Source organism: Erpetoichthys calabaricus, chromosome 8 (genome assembly GCF_900747795.2).
Source record: "Erpetoichthys calabaricus chromosome 8, fErpCal1.3, whole genome shotgun sequence".
Lineage (NCBI taxonomy): Eukaryota > Metazoa > Chordata > Cladistia > Polypteriformes > Polypteridae > Erpetoichthys > Erpetoichthys calabaricus.
Window position 1 is genome coordinate 98,238,296 of NC_041401.2, and position 22,895 is coordinate 98,261,190.

Here is a 22,895-nt window from a genome sequence, read left to right on the forward strand (position 1 = left end):
GGAGAAGACACGTGAGATACTGGAAGAATTGGACTCTAAGGATAAAAATATATTAGTGAGCCCAGGACAGGGTTACACTGTAAGAATGGATGGGTGAGGCAAATTAGCTGAGGGTTCCAGGAGGGTGGTTGTGTCAGACTCTGTCTTTGTCTTGGTCTGTTAGAACTGACCATGGACCCTACAGACGTTTATTTTCTCCAGGAATTCTGCTCACTGGATTTTTTGTTTTCTTCTCCTACTTTGTCACCTGGCCACAGTTCAATAATAACTTTTAGGAAGATATATTGTTAAGATCCATTTATGTTAATTAGTATAGAATTACTTTGGTTTACTGTATGTTTTTAAAATAATGATCACAAAAAAGTATATCTTTTATGCCCATACATTATGTAATTTATAAAGTCTGTAGTTACATTTTAGCTGTGACCTTCTTGTAGCCCTCTGAGCCTGCACTCAGTGAATACAAAACAGCGAATATAGCTATCCAAAAACACAGTGAACTGAATTTACTGGGCGCCCACTAAATGTATTTTGTAAAAGCAGTGACTGTACCGAAAGCAAGACAAACCAGTCGTAGACAGGACACACTCACTGATACATGTCAAATTTAGAATCAGCTATTAATCTAACCTGTACCGCTGAACATGTTTAGAATGACTTGAAAAAACCCACCATTATACAAACATTGCAAACAATGAGTAGCCCAGGAGAAGTGGGGCAGCTGTGCCATCCTGCAGAACCAAAGGTAGCCATCAACAATTCTGCATCAGTTTGCATAATCTAAATCTGGTTTACCCAACTCTGGTCCTGGAGGTATGCAGTCTTGGGGGCTTGGGGGGGGGGGGGGGGGGGGGGGGTCATTCCAACCTGTTTCATGATTAGAAGCCAGGCCTAGCAGATAATCAAACATGGTATTTAGTTTTATGACTTGTTAGTGCTTTCATTCTTCCAACACAAATCTTCACATTGTAGATGTTCCATTTTCTGAAAACTGTATCCATTATATTTTGTAGTTAGGAATGTCTTCTAAACAATGTATTAACATAGATATTTCATGATCCATCTGCATAGGTTTAAATGGAGGCACGTTACCTGGAGAGCTGGTGGTTTGTTTGTTATTTGACCCTGGGTTGAGACCTTAAATCTTAATGAAGCTGTTTACAACTAAAATAGTCAATTATGGGCTCTGAATCGCAACAAATGAGTTAACTAAAAATAAGCCCAAAAAGCATAACAAATAAATGGGTTATGGTTTAAAATTTGGTTAAAGCACAAACAGTGCCTACGCACTGTAGCCCAACAGGGCCGGAGTTCAGTACCGTTGCATTTAAAACGACGCACTTTCAAAGACAAAAGCAGCATTCTGACAATGAAAACAGCAATTATCCTTTTGGGAATGTGTTTTAATTAAATGTTTTGTTCGTGTTTGCCGAACTACACTAACCAATAAGTGTAAAATAATTTTATACACACAGCTGTTAAACTGAGATTGCATATTAAAGAAGAGACAAAAAGCCAGCTTTGGAGAAATATATTTAAAAAGTATTTGGGAAAATTTGGTATATTTCGCGTTACTAATAATATAATAATAAATGCCTAATACATTTTAATTGCATAACCAAATATTCGGTGGTTGCACTTTTTATCATTTACATCATAATAAATCTTTTTTGTTTTTAATTCGGGAATCTAACATGATATATAATGGGACTGTTATTAACAAAAATAACTACATTAAGCACAATTTTAATAAAAATACTGTAAAATATCAGAATTGCTTTTCCCCTGTCGCTGTAGTTGTATCTGTTTAAGCACATTTGTGTTTTCATAATAGTAAAAGCAGTAAGAATCATGAACATGACCGGGCAATGCATTTTGGAACTTGTATTCTTCAGAAATCGAGGCTACTGATTAAAAACAAAACGGTGAGTCTTCTGAGAACTTCAATACCCATCAACCCTCGCTCCAAGCACCGTGAGAGTGGCTCAGCAGTGCCTCCCTCAATACCGCAAGGGAAAAAAAAAACATCATTTGTAGGGAGAAGAAAAAGCGCTAAAGAAGCTGCACAATTGAAAGAAAAGATTAGTGCAACGAACCAGTGGGAAGTACACTTGTATGTCCTAGGATTTGTCCTCTAACTGTGATCATTACCCAGCGGCTCAAACGGACTTCGTAATTGGGACAACCTCGTAACCGAGTGCGAATCGACGCTCCAGCGGGAGCCGCTTGACCAGAGCACGCTGGGAGCGGCACGGAGCCTTATGTGCAAATGCACAACGGTAAGGATTGCACAGGTTTTCGAAAGACTTTGGCCATATTCTTTGTCAAATACGTCTCAGTCAAACTGCAGCAGAGTTCTCATTATCGTATAAAATATTGCTGTGTGCCATTTGTTCTTTCTGTTTTCAAAGCTCAAAAGAAACTCGTGGTGGGTCCGTAATATGACAAAATGACTACGATGTTCTCAGTTCCAATTCCTTTGTCATGGCGGTGTTGATGCTAGTAGGTTAGACGGGTCGTCACGTGGCAGTGACCCAGATTGGCACCTCGGGACGGGGCACACAGCACAAATTTGCACTTTGTGCGTCAGTGAAGGGGGACAGGCACATTGATGTGGGCAATAAGAAGCGGGTATGGGAAATATCAGGACTTGCCACTAAATTACAAATAGCGCTTTAAAAAATCACAAATCGGAACAGCCAGGGAAATTTACTGTGTTTGAACACTTCATTTGAAGGCTAGCCATTCTAGTGTCAAATTTGTACACGAATGCAATTTTAAAAATGTATCTATTTTTAGAGATCAAAGCCTGGTGTAACATGAAGTTTCACCTGGCCGTACCTTTCATTGTTATTTTGTTGTAGATTCAAAACATTCTTTTTTTTTGCCTAGGAATCTACTCACGATTTCCGTACCGGTCATTGACTGTGTGAAGTTTCCACTGGATTTGCCACTGGTACTCGTTTACTCCGGAATTACTTACTCTTGCGTATTAGATTCTTTGCCCTGGTATGAGCCAGTGTAGTTAGGTGTGTTTGTGAGAGACTGGTACCTGCGATAAAATTCCGTTTCAGTTTTGTATGAAGTAAGTCTGCCCTGTCCATATAAACTGTTTAAAAACTATAGGGGTGAGTGTATATGAATGTATGTATGTATATAATACCATATGTAATTTACTATGTGCTTGTGACCTGAAAATATAAATATTACACCTTTATACTGAAGTTCAGGTTAGCACATCATAAACAATAAAACAGTTGTTTTTATTTCGGCCTTGGAGAATCCACATGGATGGTAGTTTTTCTCATTACCGTCATTCCATCAAATATCAGTCCTTAGTGTCAATTGTAATGCTTATTAAACAATAATTTTGGTATTTTGCAAGTCATTTCTTCACTAACATGGTATATATGCATTTACCACATGAAATTGTGTTCCAAAGTCCAGCATTTTCTATGAATTTAAAATCTATATATCTTGCTTGAACTGGCATTTCATGTGAAAAGACAATTTCCCCTCTGGGATTAATACAGTGTACCAAATGCCAATAAAATACAGCCAGGAAACTTAACAGAATATGTCTATTTTTCAAGCCAAGACCGTTGTTAAGTATTGATCTGTGTCTTGCAGTTACATGCACATTTTTAACTAAATTTGTTAATTTTTGATCTAAAAAAATACCAGTATTATCAAATTCGGCCATTTAAAAAGAAAAAAAAGCTGTGTGCACCTCCTTAGCACTTGCAGGTTTCCTCAGTAACCTTTCACTCCCCTGTTGGGCAGATTCCTCTCAAAAGATAAAATCACAGTAAACTTTCATGCCATGTGGTAGATTTTGTTTTGATTCACCTCTGTATTTATGTGAGAACTCATACAACTGAATGGAATATGTATCCTTACCTTGAGAAACATCGTACCAGGGATAGGTGATAAAACGGACTATTTCCAGACCTCTTGTTGTCACAAACATGCCTTGGAAACACAAAACTTTCTTTTATCGAAACTGAAAGAGAACGTGTTCTATACATTTTAGACTTTTATTTTCTGGTGGTGCTTCATGCTCCATTGCCTCTACTGTAAAGTGCCAGTGTGGGCAAGATATTTTAAAACATTTATAGAAAACACTATACCTTGGTACACAATTTCTCATGGCAAATGTATATACTGTATACCATGTTTGTGAAGGAATAAGTTCAGCTTAAAAAAGACCAAACTTATTCTTTAAGGCTTTTGGTAGTCTGTTTTAGATGGTTGTGTTAATTTGGGTTTTGCTGCCTAACAAATAGAATGTTTTTTTTTCGTCGTCTTTGCAGTGGTTTCTGTTTTTTACATTTCAGTATGTTAGTATAGTGGTTTATAAGTTCACTTGTTGGGGCCCACTGCGGCTGCAGGCTTTTTTTTATCCGTGAACTATTCTACCTCCAGTTGATCTCATTGTTTAATTAACTGGGTGTTTTTCTGGTCTTATGTTGCATTTACAAAGGATCAGTAGTATAGAATTTACATTAATAAGAAATGTACAAATGTTTGTACTTTTAACATAGTTTTAAATTCTTAACTCTTTTGCAATTTTCCTAATATGCTATTTTCTGTGGCATTTACTTTTTATTTGTATCATAATAATGATAATTAAATGTGTATGTAGTAAATATCAGGACAAATGGCAGTGAATGTGTAAAGGCTCGGCTATGTCAGTGTCAGACCCACTAGCTTGGTCATTACAAAGTAGCCGCCTAAATAACTAGGACACTAACTAGGACACATGGAGTAATTGAGTAAATGCAATAATGATGAAAATCCTAATAACCAGGATAAATTGCACTGGTTGAAAAATATATCTGTGTTGCAAACATGGATGACTGCTACATTCCAATAAACTGTATCAAGCCCAGTTTTTGAAACTTCCAATGTCAGGCCGTTCATCGTTTTGTACCATTTACCTAGGTGTTCATTTCACTCAGTGTTAATTGTTGTTATAGGATGCAATTAAGAGAACGAACTCCACAAATAAAGGTGAATTAATAAGAAAACTGTATAAGAGAGTTGAGAACTTAGAACTTTGGAAAAAAATGTGAATATTTTGAAATTTCTTATGAATGTTTATCTCACATTGCTCATCTTTTCCCAGTTCAGTCTTTGTAGACCCAGTGGCTGCAGGTTTTTAGTCTAACTAATTTCATAAATCAGTGGATCTCGCTTTCGTCTAACTGATCTCATTATTCTTTTTTTTTCTTTTTTTCATTCAAAAATGTGCTTGTATAATATTTACATGCCAAAGAAACTGAGAAATTTGTATGTTTTTTTATAAATGTAAATATATATTCTATATTCTATCAAATTTACCATATTCTGTGCAGTTTGCTTCCTTAATTGTATTCAAATACTGATGACATTGCAGACAATGGTGAAATTACTTCAGTGACATATTCATTGGTCTGCTTGTTTGTCAGAAACATTTCATAAAGTGCAAAAACAAAAAATGTCAGTGAGGTGTCTGCTTCCCTTTAGCATTCAATGTTGTTTTCACTTGTGTCTTCGCTGCCTATTGCTAATCATCAGATACATTTTAAGAGAGTAAACTGTACAGAAAAGGGTGAAATTAACCTCCTGATCGTTATGTTTACACCAGGAAAAATAAGTCAAAAAGAGTTTTGTGGTTTTTTTTTTCCCCAAACAAGAAAAAAATGTTATCATATGTAGGAGACACATGAAAATACCCAAACATCAAAATAAATACAGTAGAAAGAGTATGTCTAGTGTCCACTGCTGTACTGACAGAGGTTTAGTACACGTCCTTTGTGATATGTTTTGAGATAGTCACTAACACATAGCCTGATGTTGCAGTGGGAATGGTAGAATCATTTTTTTTTTTTTTTTTTTTTTAAATAAGTGCCTGACTCGCACAATCAACATACCCCTTGAGTTATTGCAGGCTACCACAACACAAGGCTTAGTAACTTTCACATTCCCTGTGACATGAACATTGACAGTTACTGCATTGTGAACAGTGCCTAGAGGGCTAATATTTTGCTTGTCCTTGCACTTGATCACAATTATTTTACCTTTTTGTCATGTAGCTACTGTCATGCCACAGTGAAGCTTAACATGGCCAAATTAACTCGGTATATCATGGCGATTTGGTTGTACAGTGCATCAGTTTGTGTGTTTACGTGTGATAACCAATTCACACTGTCATCACTATTGCTTGATTCAAGCAGTGGTTCCGCTTCATTTCATTCTATAACTCCCTTAATGGCTTTTCATTTCATTTGCCATTGTGTTTTTCTTAGGAGCCACCACCCCCCGAGTGTTGAAGAGTTCCCATAAAGTAGCAGAGCACAGAAATATTCATGGTTTTTTACAGAATGGTGTTTGCTGATTCACTAGATAATGGCAGCTTGCTGTTCCAAGAGTTATTAGGCTTAGCAAAGTAAAGCGTTATCATTGCTTATCATCCTGAGTGTGACTTGGGCTTAACTGTAATTTCATAAAATTCCAAATCTGAGCCACACTCAAGGTTAACAGCAAGGAGGTTAATAATAAAAAAAAGAACACTTTTGCAAAGAATATTTTAGAAATAGTCATAGAAAACATAACTTAAACATTGACATCAACAAAAAGGTATGAATGATGCACTGATTGTAAAATTGGATTGAAAATTCTACAGTCATGGGAGTTGCCAGGACTGAGCTTGAAAACCATTGATCTAGCACATGTTCTTACCAAAACAAGTGTACAGGTTATTCATTACTACAAGGTTGGGGTGATTTAGTACATGAAGTATTATGTGTTAACAAACTAGTAATTGTTGGACTTTTTCAGACTTTAGAACATTGTAGAATTGGTGGTGTTCCTCTCAATATATTATGAAAAATTCTGACCACTTCAGAAACAAAGTCAACTTTATTAATAGACTAAAATGACATTTACCCTAATTTGTAGTACTGCTACATCACTGATGTGGCCTCCTGGGTTTGCAGTGAAAGGCAGTTTCCTACCTTATATCGAGTAGGCTTGAAAATGTTACTTGACATTAATAAATGTTCAATGTGCATGTCTAATAAAATCCCACTTAGATATATGTGAAATCTTAAATAATATTACTTTGTATTTCTAAAGAAATTTTAATTTGTTATAATGTATATTATGCATATGTATATATACACATGTAAAATTTTAGGCAAATTACATATTTTGTTGACATTTGAAGTAAGAAAATAATAAATACAACGCTGAAGGCAAACAAACTATCATTTTCATGATAATGTCATTGTTTTAAAGTACAGCTGTGATTTTATCTGCTGAACCAAAAAAATGTAAAATAATTAAAGGTGGCATTTGCAGTCGTTTGGACAGCCTTTCAGTTGTAAAGTCTCAGAACTTGTTACTGTTAGTCTTGACCAGAATTGTCAGCTGATGAATCTTCAAACAATGTGAAACACTGAGAAACAATCGAAGTCTAAGCAACTGACTGTGGATTCCATCTAGCAATATCAACAAATCATTGAGGAGAGTGGCAGACAGATATTAAAGTGAAGCTGAAAAAAGGATGGCTTCTACAACAAGAGAAAGGTCCAATGCACACTTTGGAATCTCTTTAAGAAACACAAGTCAAAGGCCTTGGAAGGGCCCTCATAGTCCCCAGTATTAAAAATCTGTGGGTAGATATTAAACATGTTGGGCATGCAAGACAGCACAAGAATGTCTCACACTTGGAATCTATCTACAAGAAAGAATAGTGGGAAAAATTCAAAGTCTTATAGATGGCTACAACAAATGTTAGCCAGCTTTAATTTTTGCCATAGGGTTCTGAGTACTAACTCTGTATGATGTATACTTTTCGCAAATGCACGTTTTCTGTTTTTGCATTTATTCATTCTTCAGGTTAATCATTTTTCATAACAATTCCAGTGTTTGTTTGTTTGCTGTTGAAGTTGTATTTACTATTTTTACTTTCATATGTCAATAAGATATGTAGTTTGTGTAGAGGTGTCCAAACTTTTGCATGAAACTGTGTATGTGAATATTTGTAATTTATAAATATGTGCACATATACACACACAGTTTGATCACAGAAGACTAATATGGAGTGCAGTACTGCTCCTTTCAATATAGACCATTCACCAATCTAAAACGTGTTAGAACCCACCCTCTTAACATTGATGAGTGAAAGCAACAGTTTTCATTTTTAGGTTTATTTAATGCTGTGTGCGGTGTCACTTAAATAAATAAATGAAGTAATAAATGCATTAAGAAATTCACAGCACAAAAATTGTATTTTATTACACAGGTAATTATTTGTAATAACTTTTTGTTGTTATTTATTTATTGCCACATTTCACAGTACCTTTTAGTTACTTTGGTATTTATTTATTCATTTTTTCATTTATTTAACTTAGTCTGGAATATGCCGCCATACATTGTTGGTTGTAGAAATCTTTTTCACACTTACAACGGAGTAAACTCTCAGGTTAACTTTCACAGGATTTTACCAGGATTAACTCCTTTACATATGCTATGGTGACCTGACAGTTTCTTTGGTCAATACTGTTCGTATATGAAAGTTCTGATTCCTGCCAGACCTCCAGATCAGTTTTCTTTCTTTCCTTTTTTCATGTGTGTGTATGCCAAAGAAGTTACTCTGGTGAGTAGAGTTGGCCGAGTACAAAACTTCAAGTCAAAGAGCACGCAGAAAGCAGCAAGAGACCAAGACTGGCCATCAAAGTAGCACTCAGCATAACTTTTTTTAAGCTTTGAGTTGAAAGTGAATACACTGTTACTGTAAGAATTTTTTTTCCTTCTCAAAATTCAAATAAAAGATAATCTTTATTTTCAAAGACCCCCCCCTTGGGACCACAACAGACATAACTCTGTGTGTGTGTTTTTTCTTTTTCCTTTATTCCTTTGCTACGAGGTCATTCTCCCCCTCTCAATGGTTTTGTATTGGTGGTATTTATCCTTTTCTGTGCAAATTATTTTCAGTTAACTGTGGATTTTTTTCACTTGAGCAGTTCAAAGTTCTTTGCAGCTTTCCAAGTATTTGTGCATAGAGTGCCTACTTTTCCTTCATTGTTTCTCTGAAAATAAAGCAGCTTTTAATATTTTGTAGTGCTTTTGTACACTTTAAATATAATAATTGAAGTTGTTGCATGCAAATGTGGTCAAAATTAATTATAAATGTTCCTTTATCCATCCTTCTTCCAAACCTGCTTTATCCTGAGCAGTTTCTACGGGGAATTATAAATGTAATACATCATACAATTGACTGCATAAGTATTCAAGTCAGTATTCAGTAGATGCATCTTTGGCAACCATGATAGCCTTGAGTGTGTGCTCGTAGGTCCCTGCTTATCAGCTTTACACATTTGCACAGTACAATTTCTCTCCATTCTTTGCTTAACTGCTTAAGCTCTGTCAGCTTGCATGGGGAACACGAGTGAACAAACTTTTAAGTCCAGCCACAATTTTCAAGTGGACTGAGACCTGGATTCTGACTCAGACACTTAAATGACATTAACAGTGTTGCTTTTAAGCCATTTCTGTGTAGTTTTGCTTTTATGTTGGAAGTTGGGTGCGAGTTTTTTTGCAGACTGCATCAGGTTTTCCTTCAGGAATTCCTTGTATTTTTCTGCATTCATTCATTTTACCCCCTACCCTCACCAGCCATTCAGGGCCTGCTCTAGAGAAGCACCCCTACTGCATGATGTTGCCACCACTGTATTTTTGGTTGGTATGTTATGTTTTTAATAATGTGCAGTAGTGCTGGGCGGTATACCAGTTCATGCCAAAAACTCTTTTATTTTTGTTATGATATGGATTTTTCTTATACTGCAACACTGGTTTAAATAGCCTAAACAACGTTCAGAACGTGGTGCAGCGGGAAACTGTTTTGGGGCGGGGGGGACCTTTTTCACTGCTGCACCACTAAACATGCATGCAATGGAGTACATTTGTTAGTGGAGGTACTGAATGGTGAAAATGAACAGAGATCATTCAAAACTGAAGCTGTAGCAGACGATAAAGTTGAACATGATGACACAGAAGAACTTTTGCCGAAAAAAAGAGCCATGTCTGTTGTCTGGAGATACTTTGATTTTAAAAGGTCGGAAGTGGACCATTATGTTCAAATGTGTGAATGCTGTTTCTATACTACTGGATAATACTGCAAGCCAAGTTGTACTTGTTTTATATTTTTTCAATACTGTGTAATGTACCTGGGTACTGTGTAATAGTATGACGACATGTTGACTTTAATCTCGACGCTTATGACGAGAATAAAGTCGACATGTTGACTTTATTCACAACATTTTTACTTTATTCTCGCTGTTTATGTCAAGATTAAAGTCAACATGTTGACTTTTTATTCTTGTAATTTGTCATTAAAGTAGAATATTGTAAACTAAATCTTAAAATGAATATTTAATTTACTAGATTTTCTCAAACCCCGTCATAAGTTATATAGCACATTAAATGCTCTGTGTTAAGTGTTCCCCGAGCCATGTTAATCGCTACGTGCTTCTTAAACTGACTTCCTCTTGCACTAAGTGGAGGTGCAGGCATGAGCTGTCAACTGTGGGACCTTATATAGACAGGTGTGTGCCTTTCCAAATCCTGTCCAATCAACTGAATTTACCACAGGTGAACTCCAATTAAGCTGCAGAAACATCTCAAGGATGATCAGGGGAAACAGGATGCACCTGAGCTCAATTTTGAGCTTCATGGCAAAGGCTGTGAATACTTATGTACATGTGATTTCTCCGTTTTTTTTATTTTTAATAAATTTGCAAAAATCTGAGGTAAACTTTTTTTCACGTTGTCATTATGGGGCGTTGTGTGTAGAATTCTGAGGAAAAAAATGAATTTAATCCATTTTGGAATAAGGCTGTAACATAACAAAATCTGGAAAAAGTGATGCGCTGTGAATACTTTCCGGATGCACTGTATATAGCTTAGCTTGAAGCAAGGTCCATATTAATGCAATTTGCCTTAATGATGGTTCATTTGGTAAAGATGTCATCACCAAGTTACACTTGTTTTATTTTATTGTATTTTTATTTGGTGAACACTGTGTAATGCACCTGGCCCTGAAGTCTTGAAGTAATGGTATTATTACTGGAAGTTGCGCTATTATTTACTTTATTATTTATTAGTTTAAATATTATGCAGTTTAATGATGGTAAAGTTGTTTAAAAAGTCACTGAAACGTGTCAGTGGACAGAGATTGTTAACATTAACAAAGTGTAGTTGGTTTACAAAAAATATTTACTATTTATTCCTTTTCTAATGGTTTACAAAAAATATTTACTATTCCTTTTCTAAGACACGTTCAGTGCAATACAACTTTTGACAAGCACATCTGGTTATTTTACGAAGTCTAAATTCCTTTTTGGATGGTTGAAAATATGTTGTCAAAATTTTAGTTTGTTGTTTGCAAAATTTGTTCAATAAAAAGGTTCTATATTTTGACTGCAACTGTCATGCAATGTGATTCCTTCTCTTCATTAGTGCCACCCCCTTGAAAACTATCACGTTATGGGGCCATGCAAACCTGCACATTAAAATGTTTTTTATACAATGTACAATGCTCATGACATTGGAATAGGTTATTCTTAGCCAGTCTACTGCAGTAATTGCAGTGGAAAATGTGGTTAACATCCACTCATGCATGGGATAAAAATACCGTCGAATACCATGAAACCGGTATAATTTTGAAAAATACCGCGTTATTACTGCCCAGCACTAATTTGCAATATAACTTGGCGTTTTGTATGATGACCGAAAAGCTCAATTTTAGTCTTATAAGACGACAGAACCTTTCTCACGCTGTCTTCAGAGTTTCCCATGTGCTTTCTGGCAGACTCTAGCCAAGATGATGAAATGTGTGTTTTTTTCGCAGCCACTCTTCCATAAAGCTGCAACTGGTGAAACACTTAGGCGTCAGCTGTTGTATGCACAGTCCTTCCAGTCTCAGCCACTGTAGCTTGTCAGTTTTAAAGTTATCATAGGTCTCTAGGTGGCCTCCCTCATTAATTGCCTTCTTGCCTGATCATTCAGATTTTGTGGATGGCCTGCTAGGCAGATTTACAGATGTGCTATACTCTCCATTCTGTAATGATTGGTTTAACTGCACTCCAAAGGATATGCAATGACTGGAAATTTTCTTGTATCCATCCTCTCACTTGAGTTTTTTCATCAACTTTTAACAGTTGCTTAGAATGTTCTCTTGTCTTCATTTCCAACTCACCACAAGTTGGACCTTCCAAATAACGTCCATTTATAGTGCAATCAATTGAAACCCCTTGACTATAGACCTAAAGCCAATTGGCTAAACCAGTAATGATTTAAGTGTCATGCCAAAGGAGATGAATACTTGCGTGAGCAGTTATTTTGTGTTTTGAGTTTCTAATTAATTTAGACCACTTTGACACTAAAGAGTCTTCCTGTCGATCAGTGTGAAAAAACCCAAATTACATCCATTGTGATTCAATAACAATCTAATATGAAACAATTCCAAGGGAGTTACTACTTTATATAGGCACTGTATGTAAATAATAATTTGTGATATGCAAAGTAATATTGTGTGCTTTTAAAATCTTGCCTGATGTGCCAAAGGAGAGCATGTGTTCATGAAATTTCTGCATTTTAAGTTTAAGTTGATGTATATATGGAAAGTCCAACATCACTCAATCATATTGACAGAAGAAATGATTTGTAACAGATCTTCATTTTACTGCTCTTCATATCATCTCTGCTACTTTGGGTCTGGAACCCAGCCTGAGCAGTGTCTAGGTCACTGTCGGGCAACCGGTGAATTTTCTAGGGGCGCCGCGAAGACTTTTGTAAAATATTTAAAATTGCTAGTGTTTTTGATCTTTTGGTTGATTAAAAAGATAATGTTTAAAAAAAAGTATTTTATGTTGGAAAAACAGATAACGGTTTATCAGATTGTTGAATAAACGAATGTATTTATTTTGAATGCAAGTTAAAATTTTCGCTGTTCACCATTCATCATAATATCAACACCAGCGGTGTCAAAAACACATCTCGTGAGACTTAAAAAGTCTCGTCGTTAGAAGATCTCGCTCACTGTACTGAAACTCAGTAACAAGGCCGTTGAATCACTGTTACCATTTGGAAGCTCTTATCTTTGTGAGCAAGGTTTTTCAACACTTACGGAAATGAAGTATAAGAAACGCGAGAGACTTCAAATGATCGACAAGGAAATGCGCGTCTGTCTTTCGAAAATTGATCCTCGCATCAATCTCATGTGCTGAAAAACAATGTCGACGTTCACATTAATTAAATTTAAGATTTATCCTTTGATTCCTTTATTAATAAAATGTCTTTCAAACTTGTAAAATGAACTGTTTTTATTGGCGATTGTCCATAGATTGTGTCGTCACAACTTTATTTATGGGCAGTTCCTCAGGTACGCCACGAAAGAAAATTTTTGGACTTAGTGCACCGCAACTCGAAAAAGGTTGCCTTTCACTGGTCTAGGTGAACAGTGTACTTTCTTCCCATATTGTTTTTTTCCCCCTACATCTCAAAAGCAATAAGTTAAGTTAACTGGCAATGCTAAACTGGCGTTATATCGGTTAGCTTGGGAGTCTGTATGTGAACATGCCTTCTAAAGTTAACCCCTGCTTTGCCTACCATATTGGCTCTACCATGACCAAAAACTAAATTAGTAAGGTGAATTTATGGATATTTTACCTAGAACATGAAGTTAGTGCACTGCTATGAGGCTTTTTACTGCTAATTTCATCAATGCAATACAAGTGAAAGTGTATTGGCCCAACACACACATTTCTCACTGGAAACCAATTTACAATGGAAGAATTAGTACAGAGTGTTTTTGTGTTACTGCTGTGTGAGAATTAATTAAAAATTCCTGTTTTATTTTTTCCTACCCACATAGGAGCAAAGGTGGTCAAGTGTTTGGGAAAGCATTTGGAAATGTCACATACAGTTAGGTCCATAAATATTTGGACAGAGACAACTTTTTTCTAATTTTTGTTCTGTACATTACCACAATGAATTTTAAATGAAACAACTCAGATGCAGTTCAAGTGCAGACTTTCAGCTCTAATTCAGTGGGGTGAACAAAACAATTGCATAAAAATGTGAGGCAACTAAAGCATTTTTTTTTAACACAATCCCTTCATTTCAGGGGCTCAAAAGTAATTGGACAATTGACTCAAAGGCTATTTCATGGGCAAGTCCGTCGTTATGTCATTATCAATTAAGCAGATAAAAGGCCTGGAGTTGATTTGAGGTGTGATGCTTGTATGTGGAAGATTTTGCTGTGAACAGACAACGTGCGGTCAAAGGAGCTCTCCATGCAGGTGAAAGAAGCCGTCCTTAAGCTGCGAAAACAGAAAAAATCCATCCGAGAAATTGCTACAATATTACAAGTGGCAAAATCTACAGTTTGGTGTATCCTAAGAAAGAAAGCGTCCTGCGGTGGGTTGGCACCCTGCCCAGGATTGGTTCCTGCCTTGTGCCCTGTGTTGGCTGGGATTGGCTCCAGCAGACCCCCGTGACCCTGTGTTTGGATTCAGCAGGTTGGAAAATGGATGGATGGAAGAAAGAAAGCAAGCACTGGTGAACTCCTCAACGCAAAAAGACCTGGACGTGCACGGAAGACAACAGTGGTGGATGATCGCAGAATCATTTCCATGGTGAAGAGAAACCCCTTCACAACAGCCAACCAAGTGAACAACACTCTCCAGGGGGAAGGCGTATCGATATCCAAGTCTACCATAAAGAGAAGACTGCATGAAAGTAAATACAGAGGGTGCACTGCAAGGTGCAAGCCACTTGTAAGCCTCAAGAATAGAAAGGCTAGATTGGACTTTGCTAAAGAACATCTAAAAAAATCCAGCACAGTTCTGGAAAAACATTCTTTGGACAGATGAAACCAAGATCAACCTCTACCAGAATGATGGCAAGAAAAAAGTATGGAGAAGGTGTGGAACAGCTCACTATCCAAAGCTTACCACATCATCTGTAAAACATGGTGGAGGCAGGGTGATGGCTTGGGCGTGCATGGCTGCCAGTGGCACTGGGGCACTAGTGTTTATTGATGATGTGACACAAGACAGAAGCAGCCGAATGAATTCTGAGGTATTCAGAGACATACTGTATGCTCAAATCCAGCTAAATGCAGTCAAATTGATTGGGTGGCGTTTCATGATACAGATGGACAATGACCCAAAACATACAGCCAAAGCAACCCAGGAGCTTATTAAAGCAAAGAAGTGGAAAATTCTTGAATGGCCAAGTCAGTCACCTGGGGCCTCATGTATAAACGGTGCGTACGCACAGAAATGTTGCGTACGAACGTTTCCACGCTCAAATCGCGATGTATAAAACCTAAACTTGGCGTAAAGCCACGCACATTTCCACGGTAACTCATTCCTTGGCGTACGCAATTTATCCGCCCGGTTTTGCAGACTGGCGGCACCCAGTGTCAAAGCAGTGCTACTGTTCCTGTGTGATCACCCTTTCATTCTTAAATCCACATTCCTGGCGCGGCTTTATAAATACACTGAAATTAACTGCATATTGTTTATTAGTGTAATGCATCTGATTGTAATTAACCTGTAGCAATATAATGGTCCAGGGAATAGCCATAGTATTCCAAATACCATAACTGCTTTAGCGTTGTAACTCTCACTGCATGTTCTTTCCGCTGATCCCGTTAAGGGTTGCCACAGCAGATCATCTTTTTCCATATTACTCTCACTGCACCACTCGGAGTATTTATATCATTGTATCTGAGTGGGAAATCACAGTAGCAGCTGATTGGAAAGAGAAATATCGGTACACAGCATGAAGCAGATGCTGCCTGAGCCACAGCAAACGCTTTAGTCCCTGTACGGACTTCGCGGTTTAGAAACCGTTTCATCCCAAGAACTCTAAACACACTAAATCAGTCCATCAAGTGCTCCTTGTAGAAATATTTGGACTTATAAGTACAATTACCCCACTGTAAACTTGCACTACAGTTATAATATTGCACAACCTGCGCCACTTTATAAAGGGCGTATTTACATGTGATGACGGTATTCATTTCTAAGACGAAATGCAGCAAAACATGTTGATTATATTATACAGATAAAACTTTAACTTCATTTAAATAATCTGTATTGTTTATAATTAAACATGTGAGGACACGGTGCCGCAGCGCTAGCTAGTTCAGTAATTGTTCCTGCATTGTGTTGTATTCTTGCTGGTGCTGACGCGACACTGGAAAGATAGACGGATATAATAATTAAACACGTACTACTAAGATATTTCAATGTTCCTTAAACGTTTTGAAGAATCGAAGTTCTAAGCTTACAGATGGCTTCACGTCTATTACATAGCTTATTGTGTGGCGATTGAGTTTTTGGAGAAAGAAAAGTAAGGACAGGAATTGGAGGTTAGTACGTTTGAAAGAGACAGTACTGCTGTGATAAATTATTTAATTGAAGGTTGCGCATGGCGCAGCAAGCCTCTTGCGTGAGACATGAACAAGCACTGCGCCACCGTGTTCCCATGTTTAATAACATGCTTTCATTCCTATCATCATGAAAAAGATATCACGTATACATCTCAGTATTTTAATTATTCAGAGAGCTGTAATATCACGAATGTAATGGATTATGTGTCCTGTCGGAGAAAGAGAAAGCCCGTTTAAAAAGCAGGTAGTGATTCATACACATAGAGCACATAGAAGATCAAATACAGAACAAAGCATTTAACATGCCACTTTAGTTACAATGGGATTTGAGAAACTAGTAAATTAAACAATTTTAAGATGAAGTTTATGATGTTCTACTTTAATGGCAAAATAAACTACGTGATTAAAGTGGAAATTTCGAGATTAAAGTTGACATTTCGTGCTTTTTTCCCCACTGTGTGCCTTTTTTTGTCTGTACCCTAATAAGCTTTCATATGACACTCAGACGGTGGGCTACGACTCGCCTTTTCACGGCGACTTTGATATGTGATTTCTTTTTTATTTCGGGCACTGTGCGACTTTGTGAACTTGAGCCTTCGAGTTTCTCCGACACTCTGTCACTCGATCAGCTTCCTTTTGTTGATTATACCACTGTTTAAACCAACAAATAGTACGTTTTTCCTTTGCCTCCACTTGGTATTCGCTGAAATTCTTATATTTCCCCCCGTGCTTTTCCCATTGTCTTTTCACAGAAGGCTATTTATATTGATTTGCATATTCAAAGAGGCGTAATTCTGGGAGGAGTTGGGGCGGGACAGAAGGCGCGTGCACGTGCGTTACTTTTCACGCAAATCGGGATTTATATAGTAGAAGAACGTGAAAGTATGCGTGCGCACAGATTCCTGCCTCTGGATTTTTCTGTGCGTATGCACAATCCCGCTTTTGTGCTTACGCCATGTTATAGTGTGAGTTCTACGCACGCGTTATACATGAGGCCCCTGATCTTAACCTAACTGAGTATACATTTCAGTTGTTGAAGAGTAAACTTCAGACAGAAAGGCCCACAAACAAACAGCAACTGAAAGCCGCTGCAGTAAAGGCCTGGCAGAGCATTAAAAAGGAGGAAACCCAGCATCTGGTGATGTCCATAAGTTCAAGACTTCAGGCTGTCATTGCCAGCAAAGGGTTTTCAACCAAGTATTAGAAATTAACATTTTATTTCCAGTTATTTAATTTGTCCAATTACTTTTGAGCCCCTGAAACGAAGGGATTGTGTTAAAAAAATGCTTTCGTTGCCTCACATTTTTATGCAATCGTTTTGTTCACCCCACTGAATTAAAGCTGAAAGTCTGCACTTCAGCTGCATCTGAGTTGTTTCATTTAAAATTCATTGTGGTAATGTACAGAACCAAAATTAGAAAAAAGTTGTCTCTGTCCAAATATTTATGGACCTAACTATATATACAAAGCTAATGTCAGTAAATGGGGTGAGGTGCAGGGGAAAGTGCAGAAAACACTTGCAGAAACTGGACAGTTCTTAAGTAAATAATTGTCATCGTAGTGACATATAGTTGAAAGTAATGGCAGTTCTTTAGTGGAAAGAAGTTAAGCCATATAAAGAATATTTGGGTAGAACACTATATAACACTCATACTGTAAAGCATTTGCGCTAGTAGAGAATGAGTTCATAACATAAATGTTATAAAGGAAGAAACAGTTTATTTTGAGTACAGGTAGGCAGTTGACTTGAAACTAGTAAATAGAAGGGCGGCAAAGTACTTAGACAGGCATGTAGCAAGAGAGCACTTATCGGGAGCAAGCAGAGGTAGAAACAGACAAGTAAATAATTAATAACCAGTGGTGGATAGTATTTAGTAAGCAATTTTTCTAGATAAAAAAGAAAGTAGTGTGTAAAAGGTTTTACTCAACAGAACAGTTCTTAGTGCTCAGGAAAGTTAGTGCTATTAAAAGGGCAGCAGTGTAAGTGTTAGATAGATAGATAGAATAGAAGATGCACAAGCTGTGTAGGCATAGAGAGATTAAATATAAGGAAATAATAAGAGGACCATGCAATGTTAGGAAAAGCAGTTCGGGAAAAGCAAAGTAAATTCACAGGAAGATGAAGTTGAAGGGGAGTGTATTACAGGAGCTTAAGGGGCAGGTAGATATTAAATAACTGCAGGAGTTCTCTAAGCTGATGCTAATTTTAATAATTTAATCATTCTAATATTATCATCATTAAATCATTTTAATAAGTTAAATCAAATTTTTAATAGAAATGTGTTGAGCAGTTTAGTAATCCCAATAAAATTTTTAAAAATGAGGTCAATGTATGTCTTGTTGGATGTTTGACTATTTGGAGAGTGGCTTGGAGGACCTCAAGTTGGTGTGGGAGGAGACTCCAGACCAAACAGATACAGATAAGTGGGTCACAGTAGGACATGGGTACAAGGCAAAGGGTGCACACTGTCCAGGGGCATCAACCCCAGAATTGGAAATGTCAAATAGTTTTCAGGTACTTGCATAGCTGAATGGGGACTCTGAAAACTCTGAGGTGGTAGGTAGGCAGACATGAGGAACAACCACAAGCCACCTGCTAAACCAGTCCCCAAAAAGAAAGAGGTTGTGGTAGTTGGAGGCTCAATCATTAGAGGAACTGAAGTGCAGTTTTGCTGCAGGGATAGTCTTTCATGTGAACAGGTCGTAGTCCTCCCTGGAAGGGATGATAGGGTTATGGCCGGACCAGGGAGGTGGATCCAGTTGTGATTGTCCATGTTGCAATAAATGACATTCATAAGGGCAGGTTGTCGGTTCTGCAATTGGTTATTTAAAGAGTTAGGTGTCAAGCGGAGGGGCAGATCTCGCAAGGCAGTGTCACACACGTGTGCATGGGAGGCAGCTAAAGGGCTTGAGTAAGGGCAGTTCCGAGACATACCGGGATGTGGCAGAGTGCACTGACTCTTTTTCTCCCTTGTCTGCAGACCATTCATGGGAGATCCCACCTGGTCCTCTTGACGTCACTTCTGGGACCGAGCCAATGGAAGGAGACCTTGCTGGCTCTGGCCCCTGTGATGTCACGGCCGGGCTCGCACCAATGACAGAAGACCTTCATGAGCCGACTCCTTTGACTTCACTTTCTGTCTTCCCCTTTAAAAGCCTCCACCTTTTCCCTGTTCCCTCAGTTCTGTTTTGGACTTGGTTTTGTGCACATCAGTGCTGAATTCATTTGTTCGACTTTGCAACCAGGAAATTAATTACACGGGTGGCTGCCCCAAACCTTTTCACGACTCTTATGTCTGGTTTTTGTGACATTGGCGTAGTCGGCAGGATGGAGAAGTCCCAGAAGAGACGGGGACAGGACCTGCAATACACCCAGGTGGGAGCGTACCGGGGCCGAGTTTTCAGGCGGGAAGGGTGTCCAGTGGTTCAGAGTGACCGGGTACATGCTCTGCGCCCGGCATGCTTCACTAGGCAACCTAGGCAGGCCAGGGAGTATGCGGGAGGGGCTCACGGATTTGGGCTGCTCCGGAAGGGGGAGGCAAAAGGGGCTTGTTATGCTCTCTCGGAGGAGAGTGCCCACCTCCCTGTGAAGCCAGAGCCCCGATTTCCACCTAGGGGTGCCCCAGACTGGCAGGTGAATAGAGTGAAAATCTGGAGGTTCGACCCAAAGCGGCCGACCCCTCAACAAGCCTGGTCCTTATGGGCAAAGGTAGGGCAGTGGCTACGGCCACAGGAAAACAAGCCCTCCCACATAATAGAGCAGGTGGCCTGCTACCTGCTCCTGAAAACACTACCCCATGGCTTCACCCAGCCAGTCTGGAGTAAACAATTCCATAATATGGCAGAGCTTGTAGAGACACAAAGGACGGCCTCACAATCTGGGGGAGATGAACCGTCCCTTAGTCAAACTTGACCAGAGTACGTCCCAAACCTAGCCCCCCCTGTACAATCTAGAACTTGTGCCGACGTCCCCAGAGTCACGGGAGCGCAAACCACTTGGGAGCAAGGAGGAATGCAGGTGAAGGGGGAGGAGGAGTTGGTGTGCTCTGACTAACCTGTTGGTGGTCCCACACAGAGGCGTGGTGATGGTAAACGGGCACAAAACTACTGCTTTGTTCGATTCCGGCGGCAACATTTCCATTGTTGCCCGCCGATTTGTGTTACCGCGACAATGGTTATCATTTGAGACCAGTATAACCTGTGTCCATGGAGAAATCCGCTGGTACTGGTCTGCCTGTTGTGTCATCAGCTACGGAGGATCGATTCAGAAATTAAACGTGGCGGTCCTTCCAGATTCTCCACACCCGGTGATACTAGGGTGAGACTGGTGTAAAATTAAAAGCGGTGAGACACCTACCACTCCTGGGGTTAACTTGGGCCTAGTTACAATGGGAATGAGCCGTCTCAAGCTGCCTCCACGCCGTGTAACCAGCCGGCAGAGAGAGACACGAAGCGGCCGCCTTGAGTGACGTGGCAATTCCCGGACCGTCGTGTGCTGATACGTCATCCACCAGCGCCGAGATGGAACGGGAGGAAACCACGCCCCTCCGAGACCCTCTCTCCCTTTTGCGGTTTCAATTTAGAGAGACGCCGGCTTCTTTTAAAAGGGAGCAGTGGAATGACGACTCCCTTAAGTTTGCCAAAAATGCAGTAGCCATGGTCAACGGCCAGCGCACTAACCAGTCGATGCCACAGGGTCCTCACTTTGTGCTAGAAAATGACCTACTCTATCGCGTAGCTCAGCATGACAGGCAGGAGAGAAGGCTACTGCTAATCCCGCATACCTTCCGGCGGCAGGTCTGTGAGTTAGCACATGCCCACCTCCTAGGTGGCCATTTGGGCACCGAGAAAACCCTGGAGCGGATCAAGCTCAGTTTCTACTGGCTGGGAATCAATGAGGAGGTTCATCGCTTTTGCACTTCCTTCCCGGAGTGTCAATTGCGACAGATTCCTAGAAAGGACTGTGTTCCTCTCGTTCCTATTCCCCTGATTGATGTTCCCTTCCACAGAATTGGGGTCGATTTTAGTTGGCCCTCTAGAGCCCGAGGACACAAGTACATTTTGGTCCTTGTGGATTATGCTACCAAATACCCCGAAACTGTTCCATTGCACTCAGCCACTTCCAAAGCCATCGCACGGGAATTACTAGGGGTCTTTGCACGTGTGGGCATCCCCAAGGAAGTCTTGACAGACCAGGGGACGCCTTTTACCTCGGAGACGTTCAAGGAGACTGCCAAGTTACTGAAAGTAAAAGACCGTGGTGTATCACCCTCAAACTGACGGTTTGGTAGAGAGGTTCAATCAGACTCTCAAACAAATGCTGCGTAAGGAGGTCAGCGAGGATGAAAGGAACTGGGATCAGCTCCTCCCCCTCTTCCTTTTTGCCTATCGGGAAGTCTCACAAGCCTCCACGGGGTTCTCCCCTTTTGAATTACTGTATGGACAACAACCCTGGGGCATATTAGATATCTTAAAAGAAGGATGGGAAGAAGAGGCTCTTCCCTCTACAAATATATTGGAATATATCATGCAATTACGCGATAAATTTGGTAAGATTTGGCCCCTCCTTAAAAGTCACATGGAAGAGGCTCAAGCAGCACAGGTCCATTATTACAACCGTGGCACTGCTGTCCAGGAGTTCTGCCCGGGAGATCGTGTCATGGTCCTAGTACCTACCTCCCACTCTAAGTTGCTTGCCCATTGGCAAGGCCCATACGAAGTTAAGGAGAGGAAAGGACTCGTCGACTATTTGGTGAGTCAACCCAATCGTCGGCCGAGGGAGCGGGTTTATCATGTAAACCTGCTGAAACCGTGGAAGGACAGGGATCCCGATCCCTCCTCCGGTCAGCCCTGCTCACTCTTTGCTCACACGGCTGGCCTTAACTTCGGTGCGGATTTAAGTCCCAGACAACAATGGGAGCTAGAAACAGTTATCCTTTCTGTCCAGGAGGTAGTGAATGAAAACCCCAGACGGACCTCTCTGGTTGAGCACAACATTGTGACAGATCCCGGGGTTATAGTCCGAGAACGTCCATATCGTCTTCCCGAGGCAAAAAGGGCTGAAGTGGACCTTGAGATCAAAAACATGCTGGAACTAGGTGTAATTGAGGAAAGTCATAGTCCCTGGTCCAGCCCAATTGTATTGGTCGCTAAGCCTGACGGGAGGTGGAGGTTTTTGCAATGACTTCCGTCGGCTTAATCAGGTCTCCCAATTTGATGCTTATCCAATGCCACGAGTGGACGACCTCCTAGAGAGGCTTGGACAGGCTCAGTATTTGACCACACTGGACATGACAAAGGGGTACTGGCAGGTTCCTTTAACGGACTCCGCGAAGGTTAAGACCGTGTTTAGCACCCCTAGCGGACACTGGCAGTATCGTGTCCTTCCATTTGGGTTACATGGGGCTCCAGCTACCTTCCAGCGTCTGGTGGACAAAGTGCTCAG

The 22,895-nt window shown here is 39.6% G+C and overlaps 1 protein-coding gene across 5 annotated transcripts in view; it reads left to right on the forward strand.

Annotated features, from left to right (window-relative positions):
• The first annotated feature begins 1,672 nt into the window (after positions 1 to 1,672).
• The window catches only part of LOC114656568 (general transcription factor II-I-like), a 174,241-nt gene continuing 153,018 nt past the window's right edge, over positions 1,673 to 22,895 (forward strand). For 2 of the 5 annotated variants that reach the window (XR_007935624.1, XM_051930782.1), the window contains exon 1: positions 1,673 to 2,279. Coding sequence is in view for 4 of the 5 variants with exons in the window: in XM_051930782.1 (XP_051786742.1) it covers positions 2,270 to 2,279 (10 nt within the window). In the remaining variant the exon portion in view is untranslated. The remainder of the gene's footprint in view (positions 2,280 to 22,895) is intronic. The other 3 variants (XM_051930781.1, XM_051930778.1, XM_051930780.1) reach the window with 3 other exon arrangements.